The sequence below is a fragment of the Neomonachus schauinslandi genome, chromosome 10 (assembly GCF_002201575.2).
Source record: "Neomonachus schauinslandi chromosome 10, ASM220157v2, whole genome shotgun sequence".
Lineage (NCBI taxonomy): Eukaryota > Metazoa > Chordata > Mammalia > Carnivora > Phocidae > Neomonachus > Neomonachus schauinslandi.
In genome coordinates this window covers 103545884-103571828 of record NC_058412.1, presented here as the reverse complement: position 1 = coordinate 103571828, position 25945 = coordinate 103545884, and the positions used below count along the sequence as shown (strand labels likewise).

General features: G+C 40.6%; 1 protein-coding gene across 4 annotated transcripts in view; it reads left to right on the top strand.

Annotated features, from left to right (window-relative positions):
* The window catches only part of PLCB4 (phospholipase C beta 4), a 163366-nt gene extending 140023 nt beyond the window's left edge, over positions 1-23343 (top strand). For 2 of the 4 annotated variants that reach the window (XM_021688951.1, XM_044918548.1), the window contains 8 exons: positions 5561-5676; positions 6966-7041; positions 9020-9195; positions 12135-12236; positions 17147-17204; positions 17739-17825; positions 20821-20857; positions 22947-23343. In XM_021688951.1, the coding sequence (XP_021544626.1) occupies positions 5561-5676; positions 6966-7041; positions 9020-9195; positions 12135-12236; positions 17147-17204; positions 17739-17825; positions 20821-20857; positions 22947-23035 (741 nt within the window). In that variant the 3' untranslated portion in view covers positions 23036-23343. The remainder of the gene's footprint in view (positions 1-5560; positions 5677-6965; positions 7042-9019; positions 9196-12134; positions 12237-17146; positions 17205-17738; positions 17826-20820; positions 20858-22946) is intronic. The other 2 variants (XM_021688952.1, XM_021688953.1) reach the window with 1 other exon arrangement.
* The last annotated feature ends 2602 nt before the right edge of the window (positions 23344-25945 follow it).

Below are 25945 nucleotides of genomic sequence, written 5' to 3'. Positions count from 1 at the left end.
TCTACTTCTTGACAAGAGGAGCCACAAATTCACATCACTAAGTAGGGGGGATGGAGAGAGTGGATACAGAGAGAGAGAATTGTGGCCATTTTTGCAAAACATCTACCAACCATTTGTCAGGTGAGATAATTTATGCTTAAAAGAACACACCTTGACTAAATCACCTAGGTTTTAAATGGTGGAGTCAGGATGTGAATTAAATTCTGACTCCAGAACTCGATTTTTTTTTTTTTTTTTTTAGTATAGTTGACATACAATGTTAAGTTAGTTCCTGGTGTGCAATGTAGGGATTTGACAAGTTTGTACACCGTGCTGTGCTCACCGCAAGTGTGGCTGCATCTGTCACCATGTGATGCTCTTACAATACCATTGACTATATACCTTATGCTGTACTTTTTATTCCTGTGACCTGTTCATTCCATAACTGGAAGCCTGTATCTCCCAGTCCCCTTCTCTCATTTTGCCCACCTGCCAACTCCCTTCTCCTCTGGAACCATCAGTCTGTATTTATACGTCCGATCTGCTTTTTCTTTCTTCATTTGGCTTTGGTTTTTTTAGATCCCACATATGAGTGGAATCATTTGGTATTTGTCTTTCTCTGAGTTACTTCACTTACCATAATACTCTCTGGGTCCATCCATGTTGTTGCAAATGGGACGCTCTCATCCTTTTTTATGGCTGCATAATATTCCATTTTAAATATGTGTGTGATTGTGTGTACATATACACACACCGCAACTTCCTATCCATGTGTCTATCAGGGGACACCTGCACTGCTTCTACATCTTGGCTATTGTAACTACAAAGCTCCATATATCTTTTGGAATTAGTGTTTTCTTTGGGTAAATACCCAGTAGTGAAATTCACACTCCTAACCACTCTACCGCATTACCTCTGAGTTTTCCCACATTGATTTTTCTTTCTCACATCTTCTTGATGGTCTTAGTAAAAGGTTTTTAAAACCAGTCGTAATTCTATTAGAACACAAATATCTTGGCTTCCTTTGGGACTTTTTTTTTTCTTTTTTTTTTTTAAAGGTTTTTTTTTTTTAAGATTTTATTTATTTATTTGAGAGACAGAATGAGAGAGAGAGCACATGAGAGCGGGGAGGGTCAGAGGGAGAAGCAGACTCCCTGCTGAGTAGGGAGCCCAATGTGGGACTCGATCCCGGGACTCCAGGATCATGACCTGAGCTGAAGGCAGTCGCTCAACCAACTGAGCCACCCAGGTGCCCGCTTTGGGACTTTTTCAACATATGATCCTTGAACCAAGAGGTGGAGGCTTTGTAAAAAAATGCATATTCTTGCATCTGAGACTTAATTATAATCTCCAAGAAGAGGTCTAGGAAATAAATTTAAGTAAGTGCCTCTCCTGCACACATTACATTTTGAGAATTGTTTCTTTAGGAATATTACTTGGTACTCTATTATGTCCTTTGATCCCTTAGTGGAAGTCCCTGTAATTTCCTGCAAGCTGAGGATGAGGCCTCCTTACAAAAACAGATTTTGACCTGTTGTCAAGCAATAATGAGAATAAATACCCCCAGCCTTTCTGTGAAACAACACCTTACAACCCTAAGATGGGGCTAAGATTTGCCACCCTAAGGCCTTGGGTTATAAAGTAACCTACCGAGAAGGGAACCTGGCCCAGGCTGTATCCTTCTAACCACAGCATCCAAGCCATCCACTCCCACTCAGTCCATATTATGACTGTAGGGCACTCTCAGCTCTCACACATCAGCCTAGGTAAGTAATGCCACTGCTTAGACCTACAGGGAAGGAGAGAATCCAAGAGCTAAATCCCAGTGGCTTAAGACACAGATGTATTATGCCAAAGAAATCATCTTTCCAACCTTGGTTAGCTACAGGGTGAGGAGGAATTGTGGTGTAAGAGGATCTGCCCTCTGCAAGAGGGACACAGAAATAGGTGTGTGAGCTGCTTTTAGGATACCAAGCAGAAAAGTCAGGGATAATGACCATGTCAGCCCCCAGTGAGATTGGGCTGTGAGTTAACATACCTGGAATTTGGCAGTTGGCAGTGGTCATTGGCCATTGCTTTTGACCCTGTGAGGGCAGCTGGCAATCAGACTCCTATGTGTCTCTCACTTTCTAGAACCACCTCTCTAATTTGAAATGGAAACTAGGGGGAATGGCTTTCAAGTGTCCATTAGATGAGAGAGAGCAAAAGCAGAACTAAGCAACAGTAATCTCCCCTAATGCATGACTCACTGGCGTCCAACACTGGAGTTTCTTTCAGTAAGAAATGGGCATACTTTTCAATTGTCTGATGTGGTCAAATCCCTAGAGCAAATAAAATCCAAAGTTGGGTAAGTATCCCCAATAACATGTTAGAAGAACAATTACAACTTAAATGCCTACAGGGACCAAATAAGTAAATGAAAGAAGTTGGTTAGAGAGAGCAGAAGAGCATTCATTCCCATACAAAAGGCAAATCAGACTTAGCTCCCCACCACTGGTGCCTTGAGAGTCCATGGGCCAGCTTCATTCTCGAAAGGGGATTCATAAAATCTGAAATCTTATATGAACTTCCAGATCTTTAAATATTGGTCCCTAGTTCAGTCTTCTCTCCAAACACCATGTAGAGGAGGGAGAAATCTTAAATTTGTAGGCTGGATGCATCCCTGGGGCCACCGGTTTGCAGCATCACGATCAGATGAGTCCAGTGAAATTCCTTAGAAACCGACCAATATTTGGCATTTCAGTAAAGCTACTGATGGAAAATTTGTTCTTTGCTATGCAAACAATTTAGCTGATAACATCAAGACTGCTGTTAAACTCATCAATTGTAATTAATGGTAAGACCTCAGTGCCAGACCCATAACTCTGTTAGGAAGAGAGACGGCAGCCACCCACAGAGGCAGCTTACTGGTGACCTCAGAGTTGCATGCTGAGCAAACACGCGTTACTGCAATTTTTCAGCAATATCTGTGGTGCAGTCATTCACACCCACATCATTCACGCCCACGCTGCATCAGTCACAAGAATGAATTGCAGCAGAAGTCTGTCCCAAAAGAAGCTGAATTTACTCTTAACTCCAATAAGAAACCTATAAATTCTGCTAAAGACTGTATATGTATTCTCCCCCAAAATAACCCAACTAAGATTGCCTTTTCAGTCAACACATCTAATTTTGGTACTCTTGGCCTGAATGAATGAAAAAAATGTATGCCTCTTTGGTAGTGTCTCATGATTTAATTAAGGACCAAAGAATAGAACCAGTGATAGGCTTTTTCTGAGTTAAAATGGACGGAGAGACCATTTCCTGGCTCCTCTGTTTTACACTCCAGGAATCTGAGGCTTCACCACCATCACATAATTAGGAGCCCGTTCCTTCATGAATGGAGAAGTGGTGTCTGGAAACCAGATTATCCTAACACACTTCAGTGACCACTTCCTACCACACAGGAATCATTCTGAGCATGTAGAGAAACACAGAGATACTTTTTCAAGACCAACTTTGTTATTTGTATTAACAGTAATCATTTCGATTCAATGTGCTTCTAATTTTCCATATATTTTTTTAAAGATTTATTCATTTGAGAGAGAGAGAGCACAAGCAGGGAGAGGGGCAGAGGGAGAGGGAGAAGCATGCTCCCCACTGAGCAGGGAGCCTGATGCAGGGCTCGATCCCAGGACCCCGGGATCATGACCTGAGCTGAAGGCAGATGCTTAACCGACGGAGCCACCTAGGTACCCCCTAATTTTCCATATTATTCCTGCATACATTCGGTAACTTTGCAGCTCATAACCAACCCATGAATGAGGTTGGGCAAATGGATCTTGTTCAGTTTTTCTAAGAAAGAAGGTGAGGGCTGGAAAGATTTATATAAGTTTCACAAGGCCCCACTTGGCTAATTATTGACTGAGCTAAGACCAGAATCCAAGTGCTCCTGCTGTTTTCCCTTGCTATTTTTTCATTTGTACAACAAATATTTAATGAGCACCTGCTATGAACCAAGTTTTGCGTCATGTACCTCTGAACAAAGACTTGCCCTGCCTTCATAGAGAATATCTTAACCTACTGGAATCCATCGTGAACGCCTTTTGTCACAACAGCCTCATTCCTCATCTCTAATTGGGTTAATAAGATTCACCAGAATATTTCCTTAAGAAATAGTCAACGTACTTCCAAGCCTCAAATCCTTTCCTTTTCTTGTGCTGCATTAGGCTATTTAAAGAACAATCTTCTCCACCCTCCCTCCCAATACTTGCAAGAAACAGGAAAGCAGAAAGATCACACAGGAAAGATTATTCTAATCTGTTTGAATCTGCACTTGCATAGAGTCCCTTATTTATTTGCCCAGGAAAATTAACACTTGGGCTGGGCAGGTATGATGCCTTTAAATCTTAAAAGGAAGACTATTAGTAGGACATTTTAGTAGGCTCTTTGTTGTCCACACAATACAAGAGTAGTTAAATCCATTCAAATAATGAGATGTTAATGTGTTGATTCCTGAGGCAGTTGATTCAGTGTGGAGGGAAGGTTTATTTATTTAATCATTCTACTTGCTCTCCCTTATCCCAAGTCACTCTCTGTATGTTATCATGGATATTGAATAATATGAACATGTTACTATATTTTGAATAAGGTGTAGCAGGCATTTGAAATGATTATTTACTTTTAGTCCTAACAACCTTGTGAACTAGGTATCGCTCTCCCACTTACAAAGATGAACAGATCGAGAGGCTAGATGAGTTGCCCCAGGATTTAAGCCTAAAGAACCCATGCCCTTAACGCAATCTACCACATTGCAAAAGCCTCGGCTGAAATGTGTTTATAACACAAAGTACACACATATTGGGAATGTGGCTAGATTTATGAGGCCTTCCAACCACAAATTAAGCAAGATACTGTTCCATACGATTCCCTGACCCCAAATCCACAGCCAGATAGCATCCCTTGGACCACTCTGTTGTCCCCATTGTCAGTTCCTGTCCTGAGAATCTCCCCACCCAGCACCACCCTGCTCCACGACTTCTAAAGGTATGATGGGGATTTGAAGTCAGCTGACAGTGACAACCCCTGGCAATTCTCACTGTTTAGCACGTTCCAAAAACGTGCTGGGTGTTTAGAAACCATGTCACATGTGAATAGTTATACTTAGCATGTGAAAGAGGGAAACTGTGGTAGCTGAACTTGGGTATTTGAGAACCAGTGTGTGGTAGGGGCTGTGGACTAATTAGGCGTCTCCAACAGAACAAAGACGAGTGGGTAGAAGTTCTGGGGAGAACATGTATGTGTCGAAGAGAGGACTTTGGGATGATTGGTGCTGCCCAGTAGTGGGCAGGGATGCCTTTTGAGGTGGGCATGTTCTTCAGGCTGAGGCTAGACACTCCCTTGTTGGGGATACCCCTGTACAAGAAACTCTTGTGTTGGGCGGGAGATTGGAAGTCCTTCCGCTTCTCAAAGTTGGTTACTCCTCAATTTCCAAACCTTGGTTCTGGGAAAGCTGTTGAGAATCATGCCAGCCCAACATAGATAAAGTTTGTCAGCCACCCTGGAAGAGTCCAACTTGTGATGGCAGATTCTTCTCATTCAGGAGCATAGCACGATGCAGAAGTTGCACTGCACACAAGTTGACAAAATTGTGGCACAGTATGACAAAGAGAAGTCGACGCATGAGAAGATCCTAGAGAAGGCCATGAAGAAGAAGGGGTAATGGCTCTTTATTTCCTTCTGGAAGCTTTTTGCCTTTTTATATTTTGTCTTTCCCCACAGTTCAGTTAACTGCTTAGGTCAAGGCAGAACTTAGTCTTGACTGTGTTTTCATCCCATTAAAAATTTTTCCTGGAAAATGAGAGACTCATTCAATTGAAGGCAGGGATTGAAGTAGAAAATAGGAGCTTTATTCCAGTTGGACAGCCGTTGGTTGATGACACTGTAACTGTGTCCCTCATGTGTTTTCCACTTGGGTATCTTTAAGGTGAATGGCGGGGGGAGAAGGAAGGACAAGCTAAAGTTGGGAACTTTTGAAATTACAGAAATCCTTTTGCATAGCCAGAAAATAAGTTTGATGCACTTGTGGGGGGAAAAAATGCAATCTCGATTTTTAATATTAGAAGAATCTTTCGCTTATGCCAACAGATAAGACTGTTAAATAAACCCTATCAGTGCATTTACCATAAAAGATTTTTGTCTAGAATTAAGCCAGGGGGATGTTTCTGTGATGCCACAAGCTCTCCAAGTAACAGACTAAAGGGAGAGCATCCTTGGTGCCAGCCCTTGAGAAGTAATAGATTTGATGAGAGTCCTAGCATTTTTAGAATAATGCTTTTCTCAGAGACGTTCTCAATAAGATAATGAAGCATTCTCACTTAGCCCATAATACATTAGAGCGTATATGCTGAAGACAGAAGCTCGGGACCTGTTCTGGTTTCAGCAATGCTACAGATATTCCAAAAGGGAAAAATTATCACTGAAATAAGCAGTAATGGTTGCTGGGAAATTGCCTCATATGTATTTCCTAGTCACAATGGAATAAGAAGCAAAAATTGCCCTATAATGCCAAGAAATGCTATTTTCTGCCTTGCTGGCATGTGTAAAAGACAAAAATCTGGCTTTATAACCAGAAAGAATTTAAAAATTCACTTCCAGGCTGAGGACCTCTTTTCTAGTTATTATCTCCAATAATATTTTATTGAATAAATGAAAAATTAGCCTCAAGAAAAGCAGGAACCAAAATGGAAACTCTGACAACAGACCCTTCACAATGAAATCATTGTTAGATATGGTGTCTCTTTGTGTAGTGGTTGAATTGAGTAATCACGATGTGGATGTTTTGTAAGGTGTACATCTATTACTAGAAATACTGATGTTGCCCAATGAGCCATGGCGTCCCATGTTTGATGAACAAATTGTCTTCATTAGAAAGCTTTGGAGCAAGGGCCCATGGGAATGGGAAGATATCTAACATCTGGCACATGTTTATGATTTTCCATTTTCAGGGGAAGTAATTGTCTCGAAATGAAAAAAGAAACCGAAATTAAAATTCAGACACTGACATCAGATCACAAATCTAAGGTAAGAAAATGCCTATTTTTACAGCAGGAACTTGCAGAAGATACTTTGTAATTTTTTAGATGCCTTACCTAACATAAATCAGAAATAACAGTAACCTGGGGCTGGTCTGGGAAGTCAAGAGATATCGTCATTCCCATTTGTTCCAGACTCACTGGCTTTGGGAAGGGCCATTTCCTGGAACATCTTTTTCTTCATATGTAGAAATATGCATATAGTCTGTCTATGCTGCCTGCCTCCTGCCTCTGGGGCATCAAGTGAAACAGGACAAATACTATATAAAATACAGAACATGCTTCTCTAGAGAAGTAACATTAAACATAGAACAAAAAACCCACCCAACCTGAGGGTTGTTAGTAACTCTTTGATATTTATTCCATTCTAACTTTGCTGTTAGAATGGAATAAATAAAATCAAGAGCTGACATTCTAGGAGATGAGCCCAATTACTCATATTTCCCCCAAAACACAAGAAAATAGGAACTTGGGAGATTTATTAGTTTGCGGGCTTTTGGGGAACTGAGCACTAAGTTCCAGTCAAGAATGCAAAGAATTCTTCTAGCAATAATAGTTACAGAGGAGGGGTGGTACTCTTAAAACTCCCAACTCTAGCTTTTGGTCAAACCAGCCAGCCTCCCTGTGTCTCCACGCAGCTCTGTCATCCGCCCTGTGGCCCTGCTGCCTACATGGGCGAGCCACACGGTTCAAATGGAGGTTCTCCTCGGTGCTATGTGTTTTGAGTCCATCATGTGAAGTTACAAAGGCAGGAAGCCATGTGTCTTCGAGAGTTGTTCTTCACTCTCTCTCTTCTTAACTGGAATGTTTGAGAATTAATGTCCGTGCACCATGCCATGACTTCTAGAAGCTTTGCACAGATAGGAAAGTAGAAACCTTGGCCGTGATATCAGTTTGCTGCACAGTACACCAGGTCAAAATTTAGTGACTTAAGACACCTCCCAGTAATTACCTTACAATTTTTTTTTTAAGATTTTATTTATTTATTTGAGAGAGAGAGAATGAGAGACAGAGAGCATGAGAGGGAGGAGGGTCAGAGGGAGAAGCAGACTTCCCCGCTGAGCAGGGAGCTTGACGCGGGGCTCAATCCCGGGACTCCAGGACCATGATCCGAGCCGAAGGCAGCCGCCCAACCAACTGAGCCACCCAGGTGCCCCTTACCTTACAATTGAGTGGGTCAGAATTTGGGCTATCCTTAGTTGGGTAGTTCTTGGGATTGTGATTAGGGCTCACTCGTGTGTCTGCCATCAGCTGGGATCAATGACTGTACTCAGACACCAGGTCGGTAGCTGGCGGCTGGTTGCTTTTTCCTGTATGACCTCTCATCCTCCAGCAGGGTAGCACAGGCTCTGTCCCAGGGCAGCCTTGGGATTCCAGACAGCAAAAGAGGGAGCATTTTCCAAACTACTGCTTGCACCACATTGGCTACTGTCTCGTGGCTAAAACAAGTCCCGAGGGCGGCCAATTTTAAGGAGGTGGAGAAATGGACGCTAGATCTTGATGAGGAAAGGTACAGAACCACACTGCAAAGAGCATGGATATAGGGAGGGGAAGACTTTCTACCCCAACATCTGGTAGGGTTGACACAATGAGTCATAATCCAGCGATAAAGAGAACCTAGGGCTTCTCCATTCAGAACTGTGGCCATGTGGATGTGAAGGAGGAAAAGGATGAGGAGAAGCTGAGAGAATCCATAAGAAGCCCAGAGTCCAGACAAAAGGAAACACGGACAAGTTAAGCAGTGAAATCATAGGTCATGGCAGAATATTTAGAACCAAAGCAATTGATTATTTTAAGAAGCTAGGACTTCCTGAGTCCCCTGGATTAGTACATATTTTTTGCAGTTGGAGTGTCTACTGATTCACCAGCTAAATTGGTGGGTGGGATTTGAAATGCATGATGTGCTTTCAGTTCAAACCTGATCTGTGAGAGTTCCAAGTGGCACCATCCCCTTTTCCCCCACACAGGTCAAAGAGATAGTGGCCCAGCACACAAAGGAGTGGTCAGAAATGATCAACACCCACAGTGCTGAGGAGCAAGAAATCCGGGACCTGCACCTCAGCCAGCAGTGTGAGCTCCTGAGAAAGCTACTGATCAATGCCCATGAGCAGCAAACCCAGCAGCTGAAACTGTCCCATGACAGGTAGGCAAGTGCACCTTCTCCAGAGGGAACTCCTAATTTTGTAATAACACTGAGCTATTACATGTATCACGTTGTACGGTTGAGGTGAGCAACACAAACTATAAGCAACGGCCTCTGCCATCGAAGTGCTTTCAAGTGTTGGCAAGGTCTTATCACTCACATGAAAAATGAAGTTGAATTACAAATAGTATACGATGCATACTAAAAAGCACAGCCCGAAGGAACTCTGCTGCCTCCCTAGTAGCTTCACAGGAGGCTTCACATGGAGGCTTCAGGGAGTGTTAGGGCCAACACTGGGCTTTGGAAAATGGCCTGGAGCCTCTTAGGAGAGAGGACACAGAAGGAGAAAAAGACCAACCAGTTAAGCTCCTGGATCAGATTGGATCTGATCACTCAGTTGGCTAAATGTGGTGAGATCCTTCTTTTTTTTTTTTTTTTTTTTTAAAGATTTTATTTATTTATTTGAGAGAGAGAGAATGAGAGAGAGCACATGAGAGGGGGGAGGGTCAGAGGGAGAAGCAGACTCCCCGCCGAGCAGGGAGCCCGATGCGGGACTCGATCCCGGGACTCCAGGACCATGACCTGAGCCGAAGGCAGTTGCTTAACCAACTGAGCCACCCAGGCGCCCTGTGGTGAGATCCTTCTTTACATGATAAGGACTTCTAGAAATTTTAGAAAGATAGGCCTAATCAAGAAACAGCAAAGAAGTATTGGTTTATGAATTGAATATTACATTTAAAATTCTGCAAATGATGAGCTAGACTCCCCCGCCCCCGCCCCCAGCAGAAGAGTGTCGATGTCAATTACATCCTTTTATCACAGCCTTTACAGCTTGCTCGCCATGCCTCTGATATGCCACTGTTACGGTCTATTGATACACACAAAAGAGTAGAAAATTGAAGCATTGTACAAACAAAGCAAACAAAAAAGTGTTTAAATGCTAACTGCATAAATTATCTGGGCGCGTTCATGAATTCCCAGCCTGGTTTTGGAGTGATGGATCCGGCCGTAGGAATGTGAAGCATCTTGCCATCGTTGCCCAATTCTCATTCAAGGCAACAAAATGAGGTAGACCGTGCTAATTTTGCTGGAGGTCAGTGGTCTGTACCCTGTCCATTCTAAAGTATTCTATGAAGTTGTATAGGATTAGGAGTGATCTTTTCTTTTTTGCCTTGCAAGATGCTCTTGATTCGGTACACAAAAAGGTCTGCTCACCACTCTGTCTTTGACCGCCACCACAGTACCAGATTGTAAGCATCCCTCCTTCCCCAAAGATACTTCACAGGACGAGGTGCTCCTCTCTCCTCTTTCTTGTCATTGAATAAAGAAAAAAGTTAGCCCTCAACAGTAAGCATTGTTCAAAAGGAAAAAAGAAAGTAAACTAATTCTTGTGTTCTTAGGAAGTTATCTGAAGAGAACATAATCTAATTACTAGTTTAGCTTAAAAAACAAGTGCACGGCCGGGGCATTTTTCCAAGTAACAACAGCATTTGGGCTTTTTCTCAAGCACCCTGTGGTTGTGTGTCTTCCTCACGATCACAGCTCTTGGTTAAAAAAAAATCTTGCCCTCTTAAGACTGGTCAGCCACATTTGGTCATTGAGCCGTGTTTGTTGAATGAATGAATAAAGTAATGGTCAGTTGACTAACACTAACTGAAGGAACAACTTGAGAGCCATTTTCTTGGACCCGGGAGTTTCTATGCATATTCCTACCTTTGTGGGCTCAGTGTTGTTCATCTCTTTTGATACAGTGCAGATACCACTTAGACTACCTGACTCCTTGGTGACTCATTTCCAGGCAAGGTTTCAAGGAGACCTCTATAGGTTCCAGAAAAAATTCTTTGCTAATAATACTCATTTCAGTGCTCTAAAATGTATACCTTTAATGTACAAGTAAATAATCTATGAGTCTTTCTCATGAGCACACAGACATTCCAGCACATGCAGGGATCCAGTGGCCTAATGTAAACATCCTTTTTTTCCCCTAAAACCCATGCTTATCTGAAACTACTCAGTCCCCTTCATTCCCATGAGCTGTCATAGAACATGAAGGTCACTTGTGAGGGTCAGAACATCCTCTCTCTCTCCTCCAGGCCATCTGATCCCAAGAAATGTAGGGCAAAGCTGGAAAATCTTTATATTTTTATGGACAAATGTAATGACTCTTCATCCCAGTTCATCATGGTCACTTCCCTAGTAGGTGACCCACCTCTGCTTCTCATGGATTGGGGCTCTTTCCCTCCTTTTTACAGGATATAAAATAACTCGATGAGCTCAATAGTGGGAGGAAAAGTGAACCTAGTTCTGTTGTTATATGTAGAATTTATTTTTTTTATTATAAATATCCATAACATAAAATTTGCCATTTTCACTTTTTAAAGATTTGAGAGATAGTGAGAGAGAGAGAGAAGGAGCAGGAGGAGAGGGAGAAGGAGAAGCAGGCTCCTCCCTGAGCAAGGAGCCCGATGCAGGACTCGAGCCCAGGACTCTGGGATCATGACCTGAGCCGAAGGCAGACGCTTAACTGACTGAGCCACCCAGGCGCCCCCATTTTAACCATTTTTAAAAGTGTGTGGCAGGGGCGCCTGGGTGGCTCAGTTGGTTAAGCGACTGCCTTCGGCTCAGGTCATGATCCTGGAGTCCTGGGGTCGAGTCCCGCATCGGGCTCCCTGCTCGGCAGGGAGCCTGCTTCTCCCTCTGACCCTTCCCCCTCTCATGTGCTCTCTGTCTCTCTCATTCTCTCTGTCTCAAATAAATAAATAAAATCTTTAAAAAAAAAAAAAAAGTGTGTGGCAGTCAGTACACTCACACTGTTGTGTAGCCATCACCACCATCCATCTCCAGGACTTTTTTATCTTCCCTCATTGAAACTTTGTACCCACTAAACACTAACTCTCCATTCCCCCCCTAACCCCCATTTGTTTACTTTTAATATTTAGGGAAAGCAAGGAAATGCGAGCACACCAGGCTAAGATTTCTATGGAAAACAGCAAAGCCATCAGCCAAGATAAATCTATCAAGAACAAAGCAGAACGGGAAAGGTAAGCCTGAGAGTGCTCACTGTGGGGATGGAGCATTGGCTGAGAGGCATAAACAAACACAACATTTATGTGTATATACACACACTACTCATAATCCCTATTAGTATTGGCTATGAATTCTGCTGTTATAACCGCTACAAAGATTTAATGTTGTTGCTATAGAACACTTGTCTTCTGATTGTTCACTACTACCAGTAAAATAAATACGTTCAGTATATGTGTGCTCATCTACAAACCAAATGGCATAAAATATGGCAAAATATCCTTCCCACATTCCATTGGGTCATCCTGCAAGCATCTCACCTGCTCAGGTATGGGCCCATTCTGGATGGGATGGTTCTGACTAGCAGCCTGTAAGAAGACAGTCCTCTTTCTTTGATTTGCTTGGTGCTGTCCCTGACTCCAGGGATCATCTCAAAAGTCCCCAGGTTTTCTGGTTTGACCTTATGTTAGGTTGAGTTTTTAAGAAACAGAGACCAAGACAGGAACTTGGGTGCGTGTGATTTACTGAGGAAGGGATCTTCAGAGAAGAGGAATAGGGGAAGCAGGAAGGGTTCAAGGCAGTGACTAAGCAAAGGTTTATTGGTCTCAGCCACAGTCCCTCTTCAGCCTGATCGCAAGCCCTGGAGGATAAGCTGCACCACCAATCTCTTTGAACCAAGGGCATCTAGCTTTTGTACTTCCGTGTTGGTCAGCCATTTGCCACCTGGGGCTAGCGGAAGGTGTGTGTTATCTCCAGAGGAGGTTCCAGGTGCAAGCCCTTTAGGCAAAGGCGGTAAAGGGGATTTGAGAGTTCATCAGGAGTCGTGTTACCCAAGGGAGGGAGTTGAGAGCACTTGATTCTCAGTGATCCTAAAATATAGAGCCAAGTGAAGATTAGCTCTTGGGACTGAGACATGAGCATGTTGAGGGCTTCAAGGCACTGAGCTCTCACTTAGCTATAGGCTGAGCTGTTGGAGAACTTTGCAGCTGCAAAGGAAAGCACCTGTGTTTCACAGTCTCCCTGTCTACGTGCTCTTTTACGGAGGCTTACTGGATACCTGATGTTGCCTCTTTGTTTTGAACATGGTGAGAACTGCTATCCAACTACCTCAATTTCACTGATTTTTTTTTTAAAGCACAACTCAATTTATTAATAAAGATGTTAAACATGAAATATGATAAAATATGAAACATAATACCATCCAGTGCATTTTCATGCAGAAGTGTTGTTGAATTAAGTACAATTGGGAATGGGTCATCAATAGGATATGGAATTCCACAATAATTGGACTTGGAAATGAATTGACTTTTAAAAATGTTGGCCGAGAAATTTCCCAGTCAACATGGAGCATCTAGGGAAATTATTACTCAATTTAATCAATACTTCTTTGCACCATCCTGTTGTGGTTCTTGTTTGTTTATTCTCAGACAAGAAACTGTGTTTAAAGGCCTTATATATGTGGAAATGACATTATCTGCTTTAGCTCAAAAACGTAAAATATTCCAGCCATGATAAAACCTCATCAGTTTGAACTATTTTAGATTCCCCGAAGTAAAATACAGAATTCAGTAGGATAAATGTGTTAATCATTAAACAGTTCTTTATCATTTTTTTCAAGTATGTTACAAAGTGGACTTCAGCCCAGTTGAGGTCAAATTATCTTGAACTCTAAGTTACTGATAACTTAAAAACTTTGTTAATTGTTTTGTTTTGACTTTGTCAGCATGGTAGGTGGTTCTAAAACGTCTACAAATGGCTGGTTTTTAAAATAATTTCTGTGTGCAAAATGGTTACCTTCTACACACAAACATCGTGTATGTGTGTCCACTTTAACAAAGTACTGAGAAATAAAATTTTAAAAGTTATAATCAGATAGCTTAGAAAGACATATAGAAGCTGACACTTTTATTTCCGAGTCAAAGAGGACATTTCAACAGAGATTATGCAATATTTAAAACTGAACCACCATGCAAGTACTGTCTATCCATGTATAGAAGGCAGCTAAAGCACACAGCAAAAAGAAACAATCAACAAAATGAAGAGGCAACCTACAGAATGGGAGAAAATATTTGTAAACCATGTATCAGGGATTAATATCCAAATAAGTATAAGAAACTCATACAACTCAATAACAACAAAATGATCTGATTTTAAAATGGGCAGAGGACCTAAGTAGACATCTTTCCAAAGAAAACATACAAATGGCCAACAGGTACATGGAAAATGTTCAAGATCCCTAATCATCAGGGAGATGCAAATCAAAACCACAATGAAATAAAACCTCATAACTGTTAGAATGGCTGTTTATCAAAAATATAAGAAATGGAACAAGTGTCGGTGAGGATGTAGAGAAAAGAGGACCTTTCTGCTTTGTTGGGGCCATGTAAATTGGTGCAGCCACTATAAAAAAAACAATATGGAGGTTCCTTCAAAAATTAAAAATAGAAATACCATATAATCTTACAACCCCACTTCTGGGTATCTATCTGAAGGAAATGAAATCACTATGCCAAAGCAATATCTGCACCCCCATGTTCATTGCAGCATTATTCAACTAGCCAAGACATGGAAATAACCTCAGTGCCCATCAATGGATGAATGGATAAAGAAAATGCCATTTTATGTCTGCATACACACACACACACACAGAGCAGAATATTATCCAGCTATTAAAAAAGGAAAGCTTGGCATCTATGACATCGATGGACCTTGAGGGCATAATGCTAAGTGAAATAAGCCAGAGAAAGACAAATAATGTATGATTTCATTTAGAAACAGAGTAAAATGGTGGGTTTTAGGAGTTAAGGGAGTGCAGAAAGGGGAAAATGTTAAAGGGGACAGACTTCCAGTTATAAGAGGACTAAGTTCCAGAGATCTAATATTGGGAATGGTGACTATAGTTAACAGTACTGTATTATATACTTGAAAGTTGTTAAGAGAGTAGATCTTAAATCTTAAACGTTTTCACCTTAAAAAAAAGAAGGTAGCTAACGTGATATTTAGAGTGAGAATTACAAACTTTTTTTTTTTTTTTAGTGAGAGAGTGCAAGTGGGGTGCGGAGGGGTAGAAGGAGAGAGAGAATGTTAAGCAGGCTCCATGCCCAGTGTGGAGCCCAACGCAGGGCTCGATCTCACAACTCTGAGATCCTGACGTTAGCTGAAATCAGGAGTCGGACGCTTAACCGACTGAGCCATGCAGGTGTCCCTAGGTGTATATACTTTTTAAAATAAATACAAACTAGTGAGTTAAACACTCAAGAGAGTGTAAAATTAGAAATACAGAGTGAACCCAAAGATCTCGGATGGGGAGAAATAAAGAAGCAAAAAGTTCTGAAGTAGAAAACAAAAAGCAATGAAGAATATCCACAAAAACAAAAGCTTACTATTTGAAAAAAATAAAATCAGTGAACCTCCAGCAAGACTGCTCAAGCAGCAGAAGAGCACAGATTAGTAATATTAGGGATAAAAAGGAGAAATGACTGCAGATCTAATCAATATTTTTGAAAATGAAGACTACATAAAGGGAATGGACAATTGCCTAGAAAAATATTAATATCCAAAACTGACTGAAAAGGAAGGAGAAAACCTGAATAGACCCATAGCTGTTAGAGAAATTCAATCAGTTATAGGTCTATTCAGTCATGAAAAGCACTCTAGCCTCACTGGTAATGATGCCACTTCATAAAACTAATTGACGCAGAAGTCAGTGTCTTACAATACCAAGAGTGGGAAAAGACCTGAAGAAAAGGTAGCATTCAGACCCTGGTTGTGAATGCAAATAAGGACAGGTGCTTTGGAGTAAAGATGAAGCTGTTCATTCCCCCACCAACCTGCAAATCTAGGCATATACCTTAGAGAAATCCTTGCTCGTGTGCACAAGATATGCCCTACATTTATTGAGTCAACAGATATGTCAAGCATTATGGGGCCCTATGCACTAGATCATTGGAGCATTTTTTGGAAACAACCTATTTGTCATTACTGGCAAACTGGAAATACTGTATTCTCTTCATAAATGGAAAAAATCCATACAACAGATGAAAGTAATGGAATAGCTTGAAACACAGTTGTAGCTCTAGAAACTAGGCTAAGTAATAAGTCATAGGAAGAAACGCAGAATAGGTTACCATTTAGGTAAATTTGGAAAACACACAGCGATAGAGACCAGCAGCATCACTTGGGCGCTTGTTAGAAATGCAGAGTCTCAGGCCCCACTCCAGACCCACTGAATCAGACCCTCTGGGGGTGGACCCAGCAATCTGTGTTTTTGACAGTATCTCCATTTGATTTGTAGGCACCTGAAAATTTGAGAAGAATTTGTATATATTACAAATGGATACATCCATAGGAAATAAAAATATTAAAACATGGATGGGAAGGTCCATACCCAACTCAAAATAGTGGTTATGTCTGGAGAGAAAGATAGGAGGGGAATGGAATCAGGAAAAATACAAAAGGGGCTTTAATTATATCTGTAACACTTTGTTTCCTTTAAAAATATGAGATAAGCAGGGCAAAACATGAATACTGACTAATCTGAGTGATCAGTACAAAGATGTTTATATTTCTTTCTGTACATTATGTCTTTGAAAATTCCACAAAAATTAGGAAAAGTGGGGGCGCCTGGGTGGCTCAGTTGGTTAAGCGACTGCCTTCGGCTCAGGTCATGATCCTGGAGTCCCGGGATCGAGTCCCGCATCGGGCTCCCTGCTCAGCGGGGAGTCTGCTTCTCCCTGCGACCCTACCCCCTCTCATGTGCTCTCTCTCTCTCATTCTCTCTCTCAAATAAATAAATCTTTAAAAAAAAAATTAGGAAAAGTGATAATCCCATCCAGAGAATTAAATAGAATATAACGCTTTCTTATGTAATATTATGTTAATTCTATTCAATGTCATGCCAACTGTTACTTGTACCTATTACTTTTAGGCGAGTCAGGGAGTTAAATAGCAGCAACACCAAAAAGTTTCTGGAAGAAAGAAAAAGAGTAAGTATTTTGTAATTTTCTTGGCACTGTATACAATAACTCATGCTTAGATATCAGACCTCTTCTGGCTAATTTGCTTAATTTGATTTTTCTGTACATTAAACATTCTAGCTTCTCTTGTTTGCTCCTGGAGAGCTAGATAATCTATCACTTAAATCTTGATGATATTAATTTGGCACCATTTTATATGGAAAAGGAAGCCAAGCTTTGATTGTGCATAAATACTCTATTATGTTCTGAGAAGATTTTCGCAGGGAAGATCTTCCCAGTAATAATTATGGGTTTAAACTCTTCCAGTTTTCAGATTTTTTTGTTTTGTCATTACTGGCAAACTGGAAATACTGTATTCTCTTCATAAATGGAAAAAATCCATACAACAGATGAAAGTAATGGAATAGCTTGAAACACAGTTGAAAAATCTGTTTTTCATGATTTTTTTTTTAACAAATGTCTCCCTCCGTTAAATTGTAAACTTAACATCCATAAGTTTTCAGATTACAACCCAAAGTTTATCAGAATTTTTCTTTTTTACAGCTCGCAATGAAGCAGTCCAAAGAAATGGATCAATTGAAAAAAGTCCAGCTTGAACACCTAGAGTTCCTAGAGAAACAGAATGAGCAGGTATCTTACCTAAAAGGCATGAAAAGACATAGCCAGCCTGCTTTGGGAGGCAGATGACCTGCCTGCAGTGATAGCTCAAGTAGTGGTGTGGAAAGGTGGCTAGTAAAAATATGATTCCTTTTACTGTATTTTCCCCATTTCATCAAACAAGACAGAAAGAATTCTTTTTGGAAATGGGAGAGGAATGTAGCCATGGGGCAGGGGGAGGGGGACCCAAAGTCATCATTTGAATAGATGGTGATGATTCTAAGAACGATGCTCCTGAGAAGAGAAAACGAAGGTTACAAATTATTTCTCCATTTTCATTTAGAGCTTTAGAATTTGCAACCTAGGGGCGAGCAACTTTAAACATTTGCTATGTTTAAAAGCAAAAGAGAGAAACCACCTCTTTTCAACCTCGGTCTAAAAGTGAAATTACAAAACCCATCTCCGGGATTCCAAGCCAGACCCACAGAAGGGAGCTGCCAAAACTCTACAAACCACTGAACACGAGTGGATACCATGCTCTTGGTGTTTTTTCCCAGCAAGACAAAACACTAAGAAGTCAACACCAATAGTTATCCAAAATCTACCTCTTGAGTTAGCCATCACCTGTTAGATAGCAACAGCAAGATCTCTGTATGTTTACCTGAAGGACAGTACAGGTGGGCTCTTTCCCAAATGGGCTACACAATCCATTGGCCATCCAGTTATTTCAACTGATGGCCATACCCCTAACTTATAAGGCAAAATGACCCTGCAGAGCAGGTTAAATTTAAGTGTGTCTCAAATTTCAGTTTTTAGGTATAGCTGGTTTAGAAGTTTTTATATCTAGATAATCTACTTCCATCCAGAAACTGTGAAGAAGGTTTGATGAAGTAGGTACTTGTACTACATTGTTCTTTCCTATTTCCCCCATCTATAAAGCAATCCTATTGAAGGTATATTTCTCAGAGTAAATGGCTTCTGTTGAAAAACACTTCAGTTGGAATTACACTAAAATGTATCTTTGAGAAAGTAAAACAAAACCATAAAATCTTCTTTTTTGTATTGCAGTTGGGTAACAAATCCAACTTCTGGTTTCAGATTTGTTACTTTTCAATAGACCAAAGTTTTATTCATCAGCATACTTCTGAGTTATGTTTCACATTTCCTTTTCAGCTAAATGCTTCTATTCATGAACGATCCACAGATCCTCAAGGGGGACAATAAATGTTTATTGTCCTGTGGGTCCAATTCATTTGACCATCTCATAGATACATCACGTTCTGGTACGGGATACCTAGCTTATGTTTTTGCTCTTAAAGCACTTCCCAGAAAGTGTTCCTATGGGCAAAATGGGAGTAGGAATAAAGGTAAAGCCACCATCTCCAAAACATTAGGATCCACTTCAGTGATTCAGGGCTGGGTGGGGTAAGGATGCCTCTCAGAAGAAGGCACAATGAAGGTAAGGCACAGTTATGTTTCAGTTAACTAAATTAAGAAACTACTTAGAAATTACTGTGTTGCTTAGCAACAGGTTTGGCTAAAGAATGTAAATGCTAAAAATTACTCATTACTACAATAGTGGTGAATATCAGAGCTAGAGAATACACTTACCTACCCTTTTTTATTTCAGAGTCCAAGTACATAATACAAAAATCACTTTGAGCTTTTATCCTAACACATGGAGAATTCAAACCACACCAGAATTTTTGCATTAAAATATATTGGATTAGTGATAACTGGACTGGTTGAGCATATTTGGGAGGATAGTGGCTTTTTGTTCCAAAAATTCATGGAATGCATTTCAATATGTCATAAGCAACGTCTACCACCCACAGCTGATACTTCAAGTTACAGAAGCTTAGGAAAGCACAGATCATGAGGAGGCTTGAGATTTGATGAAGATTTAATGAGATTCAATGAATAGAAACTCACAATATCATATTGATGCTTCCGGCAGAGGTAGAATTTGGACTTGAATTTCTGTGGTAAGCCCTGCTTTACAAAAACATGGGCTGTTCAATAACAAATTCAGTCCCAGATCTTTCTGGTATGGTTTTGGAACTTAAAGGTCAGAGAGCTGTTAGTTATCTGTGTGTTACAACACTGAAGCAGGCTTAGATGCAAAAAATACAGTGACTCCATTTCTTCCCTCATCATAGGCAAGGTCTGGAATCAGGAAGGAGAGCTCCCTTCATAACAAATTAAACATTTCATTGGCAGAAAAGTTTCCTATTTCCAAACAATCCTAAATTTGTATGATTCCCAAGCCCTCGTTAAACCCAAAGACTATTCTCTGTTTCTAAGCCAAGATAATTTTAACATTCATCCATAATATCTCTTTAAAGCTTCTTACTGCTTCCTTGTGACCCTACTCCCAGAAACTCACCCCATTCCCCCAAAGATCTACTTAATTAGCTAGACCAGCATTGAGGGGAACTAGCAGAAACAACTCAAGTTTTAATATAATTTGGCTCCGATTCTGGATCCTAACCTCATGTGCTCTTTTTTTAAGCCACCTACTGGCCTTGCCTACTTGGTCATCCAATGCTTCCTTTAAAACTCCAAAGGTTGGGGATCGGTTTTCTACTAAATTTTCCCATAGACCTCCCAGCCACAAGTATGCCATCTGTCCTGACATGTACCATTTCAACATTAACAGATCCATTACTATCATACCCAAGCTTTAAAAGTTTATTTTTGTCCATCAATCCTATCATTTAATAAAGAGAAGTGAGGGTACTTGCTAAAGGGAGGGTTCCCTACTCATCCCTGCAGGAGAACACAGTCTGGACTCCTAGGCATTGGTTGCTTGCTTGCTTTCTTTTTTTTTTTTTTTTCTGTTGAGATCAACCTGGGGGCTGGGGGGGGAAGTTTGTCACTGATGGGCATATACATGTTTTATTCTTAGCTTTTTGCTTTTCTCCATATGGTTTTGCATTCATTTTTCAAGTATTCATTTATTCAGTATTCATTTATTTTGTTTTATATGTATGACTCAATTTTGACATTACTATTTTTGTACAAACAGCTATTGAAATCCTGCCATGCAGTGTCCCAAACACAAGGTAGGCCCGAAACTCTGATAAGCAAGACATTGCTTTCCTTCTCAGCTCTGTTAGTATGCTTGGTGCACTCTCCATTTATGATTCACATCTGGTCATAACTAATTAGTATCTATCTCAAGGGTTTGGATTTGAAAGCTTGATTATTTTATGCTTGGATTTCTGAGGTAATATTCAAACAGAAATGCCCAAAATCTTTAGAGAATTATTTCCGAATTACTATTATGAGTCTTAGCCAACAGTTCCTACAGCAGACCTGGAAAACTCAAGGCATGCTAATGAAGATATACCCAGGCATCAAGAACAGTGATATTTGACTGTCATTTGGACTGACCTCAGCTAAGACTGGGTCACAAAGTCAGCTCTTTCACAAGCATTGATAGGACTGCAATTTATTGTTAAAGCACCCTACTAAAAGTTCACTGGTGCTTTTCAATGACAGAGTTATGGTCTGCATGCAGAAACATTATACAGTGTCAATATACAGTGACTCCTGTCATGCTTTCTGCTAGATCTGGTCTGCCAAGGACCCTAATCACCTCTCGTAAGTAAGGTGACCATATAATTTATTATCTGAACCAGGATCATTTTGAGAGCGAAAGGGGATGATGTTCATACTCTCCAGGACTACGGGCATAAACTGGAACTGTCCCCGGCAAATGGCAGTGAATGGTCACCCTGCTCATCTGAGAACCTCGCTCTCATAGCATATGTTCAATATGGTCTTTAAATGCTAAGTGGGGAGAAGCATAGGGCATCTTTTATTGCTATTTATGGAACATAAAAGTATTTAATTTCTGGCGCTGATACTGTTTCACTGTCATCTCTTATAAATACCGTTTGTGTCATAGTTTCATGTTTGTATATTTTCCTCCATTTCTCATTTCTCTCTCAGAGTATTAGTATATTTCAGGCATCGAAAACTATCCAGGTAGAGGGAACCATCCATCTCATATTTGAGCAGAAAGATAAAATTCTTAGTTATTATTACACCCATCTTCACCAAAAGGGAATTTAAAGCCACGATATAAAAATAAGAGAATTACTGTATGTCCACGGGTCAAACTAGTTTTGGGGACATCTAGATGCTCGTAGGATGATCTTCGGATTTGACCCAACCCCCCTACTGACCTTCCATTGAGTTGGAATACCTAAGCAGACACGAGGAGTAATATTAGAGCACTTCAGAATCCTCCTCTCAGTATTATCTTTATATGTCCGCATTTCCATTCTTAAATGGCCTTTATTTCAAAGTGGTAGGTCACAAAAAGAGGAAAGGGATGCTTTATTTTTCCTTCAAAACATACATGCATTGGGTTGGGCCCAAGCATCCAGAAACCAGTTGGAAAGTAAATGTTGAAATAAGTGAGTTGATGTGTCACCAGAATCTTCCTCGCCCTCGGATTCCTTTCTACCTCCCAAACCACCTGGTTGTCTTAGTGACAGTCTTAAGCCATGGTGAACTCAATTTCATGAAGCCTATAAAAAAAAGTGAGAGCTGGTAGGGAGAATTTTTGGACAATAGGATTCTAGGAACCCTACATATTCCTGTAATATTCTATTTGCAAGGTGCTCCAGCCAAACCAACGTGATGCGCTCCTACCTAAACTTCTCCATCAGTCAGATTCTTAGGGAATTAATTAAACTTCACGCTATTGGGGGGAAAATATTGTACCTAAGCAACACTTTGGCTAAAAGTTCCAATTACAGTCAAGACAAAATGTCCATCTGTAGAAACCAAATGGTTTGATGTGACATAGTCTAAATATTGAGCGACTGGCTTAGCCTCTTTTCAAATGGTTTTCCTGGCACACTGTAGAACTAGTCCTTCACAGCCTTTAATGTGCATAAAAAATGTCTTTGGGATCTTGTGAAAATGCACATTCTGATCCCTTAGGTCTGGGGTAGTGTCCAAGATTGTGCATTTCTCACAAGGTCCCAGGCAGTGCTGATGCTGATGGTCCCTGGACCTCACTTTGCAGAGCAAGGATAGAGTGACAGCATCAGATTTATGCGCGGAGAGAGTCTGCGGTGGCTACATGCTTTTAGGAGAGGATTTCAACATTGTAAGGCCTCGTTTCTAATGTTGCAGGCGAAGGAGATGCAGCAGATGGGGAAGTTGGAAGCCGAGATGGACCGCAGACCAGCAACAGTAGTGTGAATCTCCAAAACGCAAACTGAGGCAGCAAAACCTCCCAGCATCAAGAGATCACCCCCAACCTTCCCAACCCAGATGTCATGCAAGACGGCTGTTGCCTTTTGGGTTTCCTTTATGTACAGACAAGATGTTACACCTGAACCCACAGCGACTTACATATGTCTGTGTAACATTTTGAGTATTGGGTTTCTTTGGCCAACCAAAAGTAGCTCCGAATCCACCAAAATTACTATCCCAGTGAGGCAGAGTTTAACCTTGATATTACAACTTAAACATGTTTGCTATAAAATACCATCACAAGTGAATGAACTTGGTGTAAACAACTCCGCTCTGTGATGCATTTAGGACATGTTTGAGCTATAGCAAAAAGAGTGCATTAGTGATTCAATAGCAAGTGCATGCACTAGGAAAAATAACAAAACTCTGTCTACAAATTCATCAGCAGAAGTGGCAATCTGCTAGACAAATAACTTTGCAGGATTTTTCTACATCTAAGTTACCTCATCAGTAAGTGCCATGTCTCTGCCATGCCATAAGAAGCTAATTTCCTGTAAAAGTTGTGGAAATTATTAGAGTAAAAAAAAAAAATTAGAACAGTGTACCTGTGCCAAAACTCATCAGTGCTCAAGGGAGAACTTTGTTAGGCACACGTAAGACAGTTTACATCTGATATTGCTTTATAGGAATTGCTTCTGCCGATTCCAGAATTCTAATACACTATTACACCATAAAGATTGTGAAGTGGTTATTGGCAAACGTTTGTAAATGTGACCATGTAGAAAGTATTTATACTCCTAATTCACAGTTATAGAGCAAAATCATCTAAGTATTGCCACATGACAAGATTAGTCAACAGGAATACTAGAACTATGTTTGCATGATACACAAGCACCCATTAAGACTAATCCGTACACATACAGTTAATCTAATGCCAAATAAACACTGGCTAAATAAATGTATGGCACAGAATATAATTTGACTATCAAGACTTTAAGCATAATGAAAAAGTCTATATATATGTGTACATGAATTATGTGGGCATTCTTGATACTTCAAGTTCTAGTTTCAAAAAAATACATAACTAATTTAATTTTACACAAAAATATTTATGCAGATTTTCAGAATTTCATATCAGGAAATAACCTTTTTACGTCTGTTCAATATCAAAACAATTTGCTACAGTGTTTATCTGCATGGTCTTTAAGCCCGCTGTAGTTGTGTTGCAGACAGTGCATGAAAAAGTATTCTGCGGGGAACCGAGCCATGCCGCCAAAGCCGCAAAGAGCGCATGGAAATGGTAGTCTAGAGCTAATCAGATGACTGATTTTAGGACACAAAACACCAACTGAATTGTATATGCTTGTACAAATTGATTCTGTGTGTTCCTCTGAACAAAGCAGAGAAAATTATGTTACCATCAATATTGAAATTAAACTTCCAACTTCTCTAATAAAAAATTAAAACACATTTAACACCTGTCCGTGTGTATGCGTTCTGGCAGACTTTTTGCCTTCTTCATAAATGATCTCATTATTTCCAGAGGAGGCTTCTTCATGCCCCAATACATTTTCCCCCCAAATGACACAAAACAGGCTGATTCTGGTTGACTCCCAAAGGTAATATATTTTTTTCTCCTCATATTTATCATTTGAACTGGTTTCTGTGAAATTTCTCTAGTTCCCTATTTGCTTATCTGTAAGACAACGGGGTTAGACTATGTATCTTTCAGCACTAACATCCCATGGAAAACTATGGCCATTTTTTTTTTTAAGATTTTATTTATTTGACTGAAAGAGACACAGAGAGGGAACACAAGTAGAGGGAGTGGGAGAGGGAGAAGCAGGCTTCCTGCTGAGCAGGGAGCCTGATGCGGGACTCGATCCCAGGACCCTGGGATCATGACCTGAGCCAAAGGCAGACGCTTAATGACTGAGCCACCCAGGTGCCCGAAAACTATGGCTATTAAATTAGCACCACATTGGGGTGCCCACGCGGCTCAATCGGTCAAGCATCTCACTCTTGGTTTTTGCTCAGGTCATGATCTCAGGGTCAGAAGATGGAGCCCTATTTTGGGCTCCACGCTCAGTCTTGGGTCTGCTTGAGATTCTCTCTCTCCCTCGTCCCTTCCCCCAACTCAACTCACTTACTCTCTCTCTAAAAATAAAGTCTTTAAAAAAAACTTTTTCTTAAATAGTACCACATTGGGATGGCCCATTCTCAAGAATTCCAAATGGCTCATCAAATCAAAGGACTTCTAACAAGAGCTCAGCTCAACATTCTGTGGCACTTCACTGAATTCATCAATTGCCTCCTTCTTCCTTTGCTTCTGAGAGGTACTCCCAGTTTTCCCATTGTTCTGATCTGATCTCTGCCTTTTCATCCTTTTATACCACCATAAATATTTCTATTTTCCAGTACTATATCCAGAGCCAGTTTTTTCTTTAACCCAGACTACTTCCAGTATTTAAGATATCCTACCCCCTCCAAAAGATTCCACTGTAGTGGGATTAAAATGTACACACAGCTCAGATGTTCAACAAAATGATGTTTTACTTTCAATTATAAGTTCAGATTGCACTCAAATTCTGCATTCTTGCTCATGAATGAAACAAAAGCTTGCCAATTAAAATAATTCAGTCTTTTCCAGCTTAAAAAAAATGTTATTTCCGAGGCATTTTCAGTTACTTCAAAGTCAAATCCCCCCTTAGAGTCCCAGCCCCATTCAGGTCTCCTTGCTTCTTTCTCCAGATGGCAGTGGGGAGGAGTATCTGGTCTCCCCACTGCTGGACAGTCCTAACTGCCCTGAGCTACAGCCCTGCAAATTGGGTCCTTCCATCCCAGTGGCTCAAGGTCTTTGCTCAGTCAAGTGTTCACCCTGGACTCAGTTTATGTTAGCATTCTTCTGGGAGATGCAGGAACTTCTGGATCTTTGT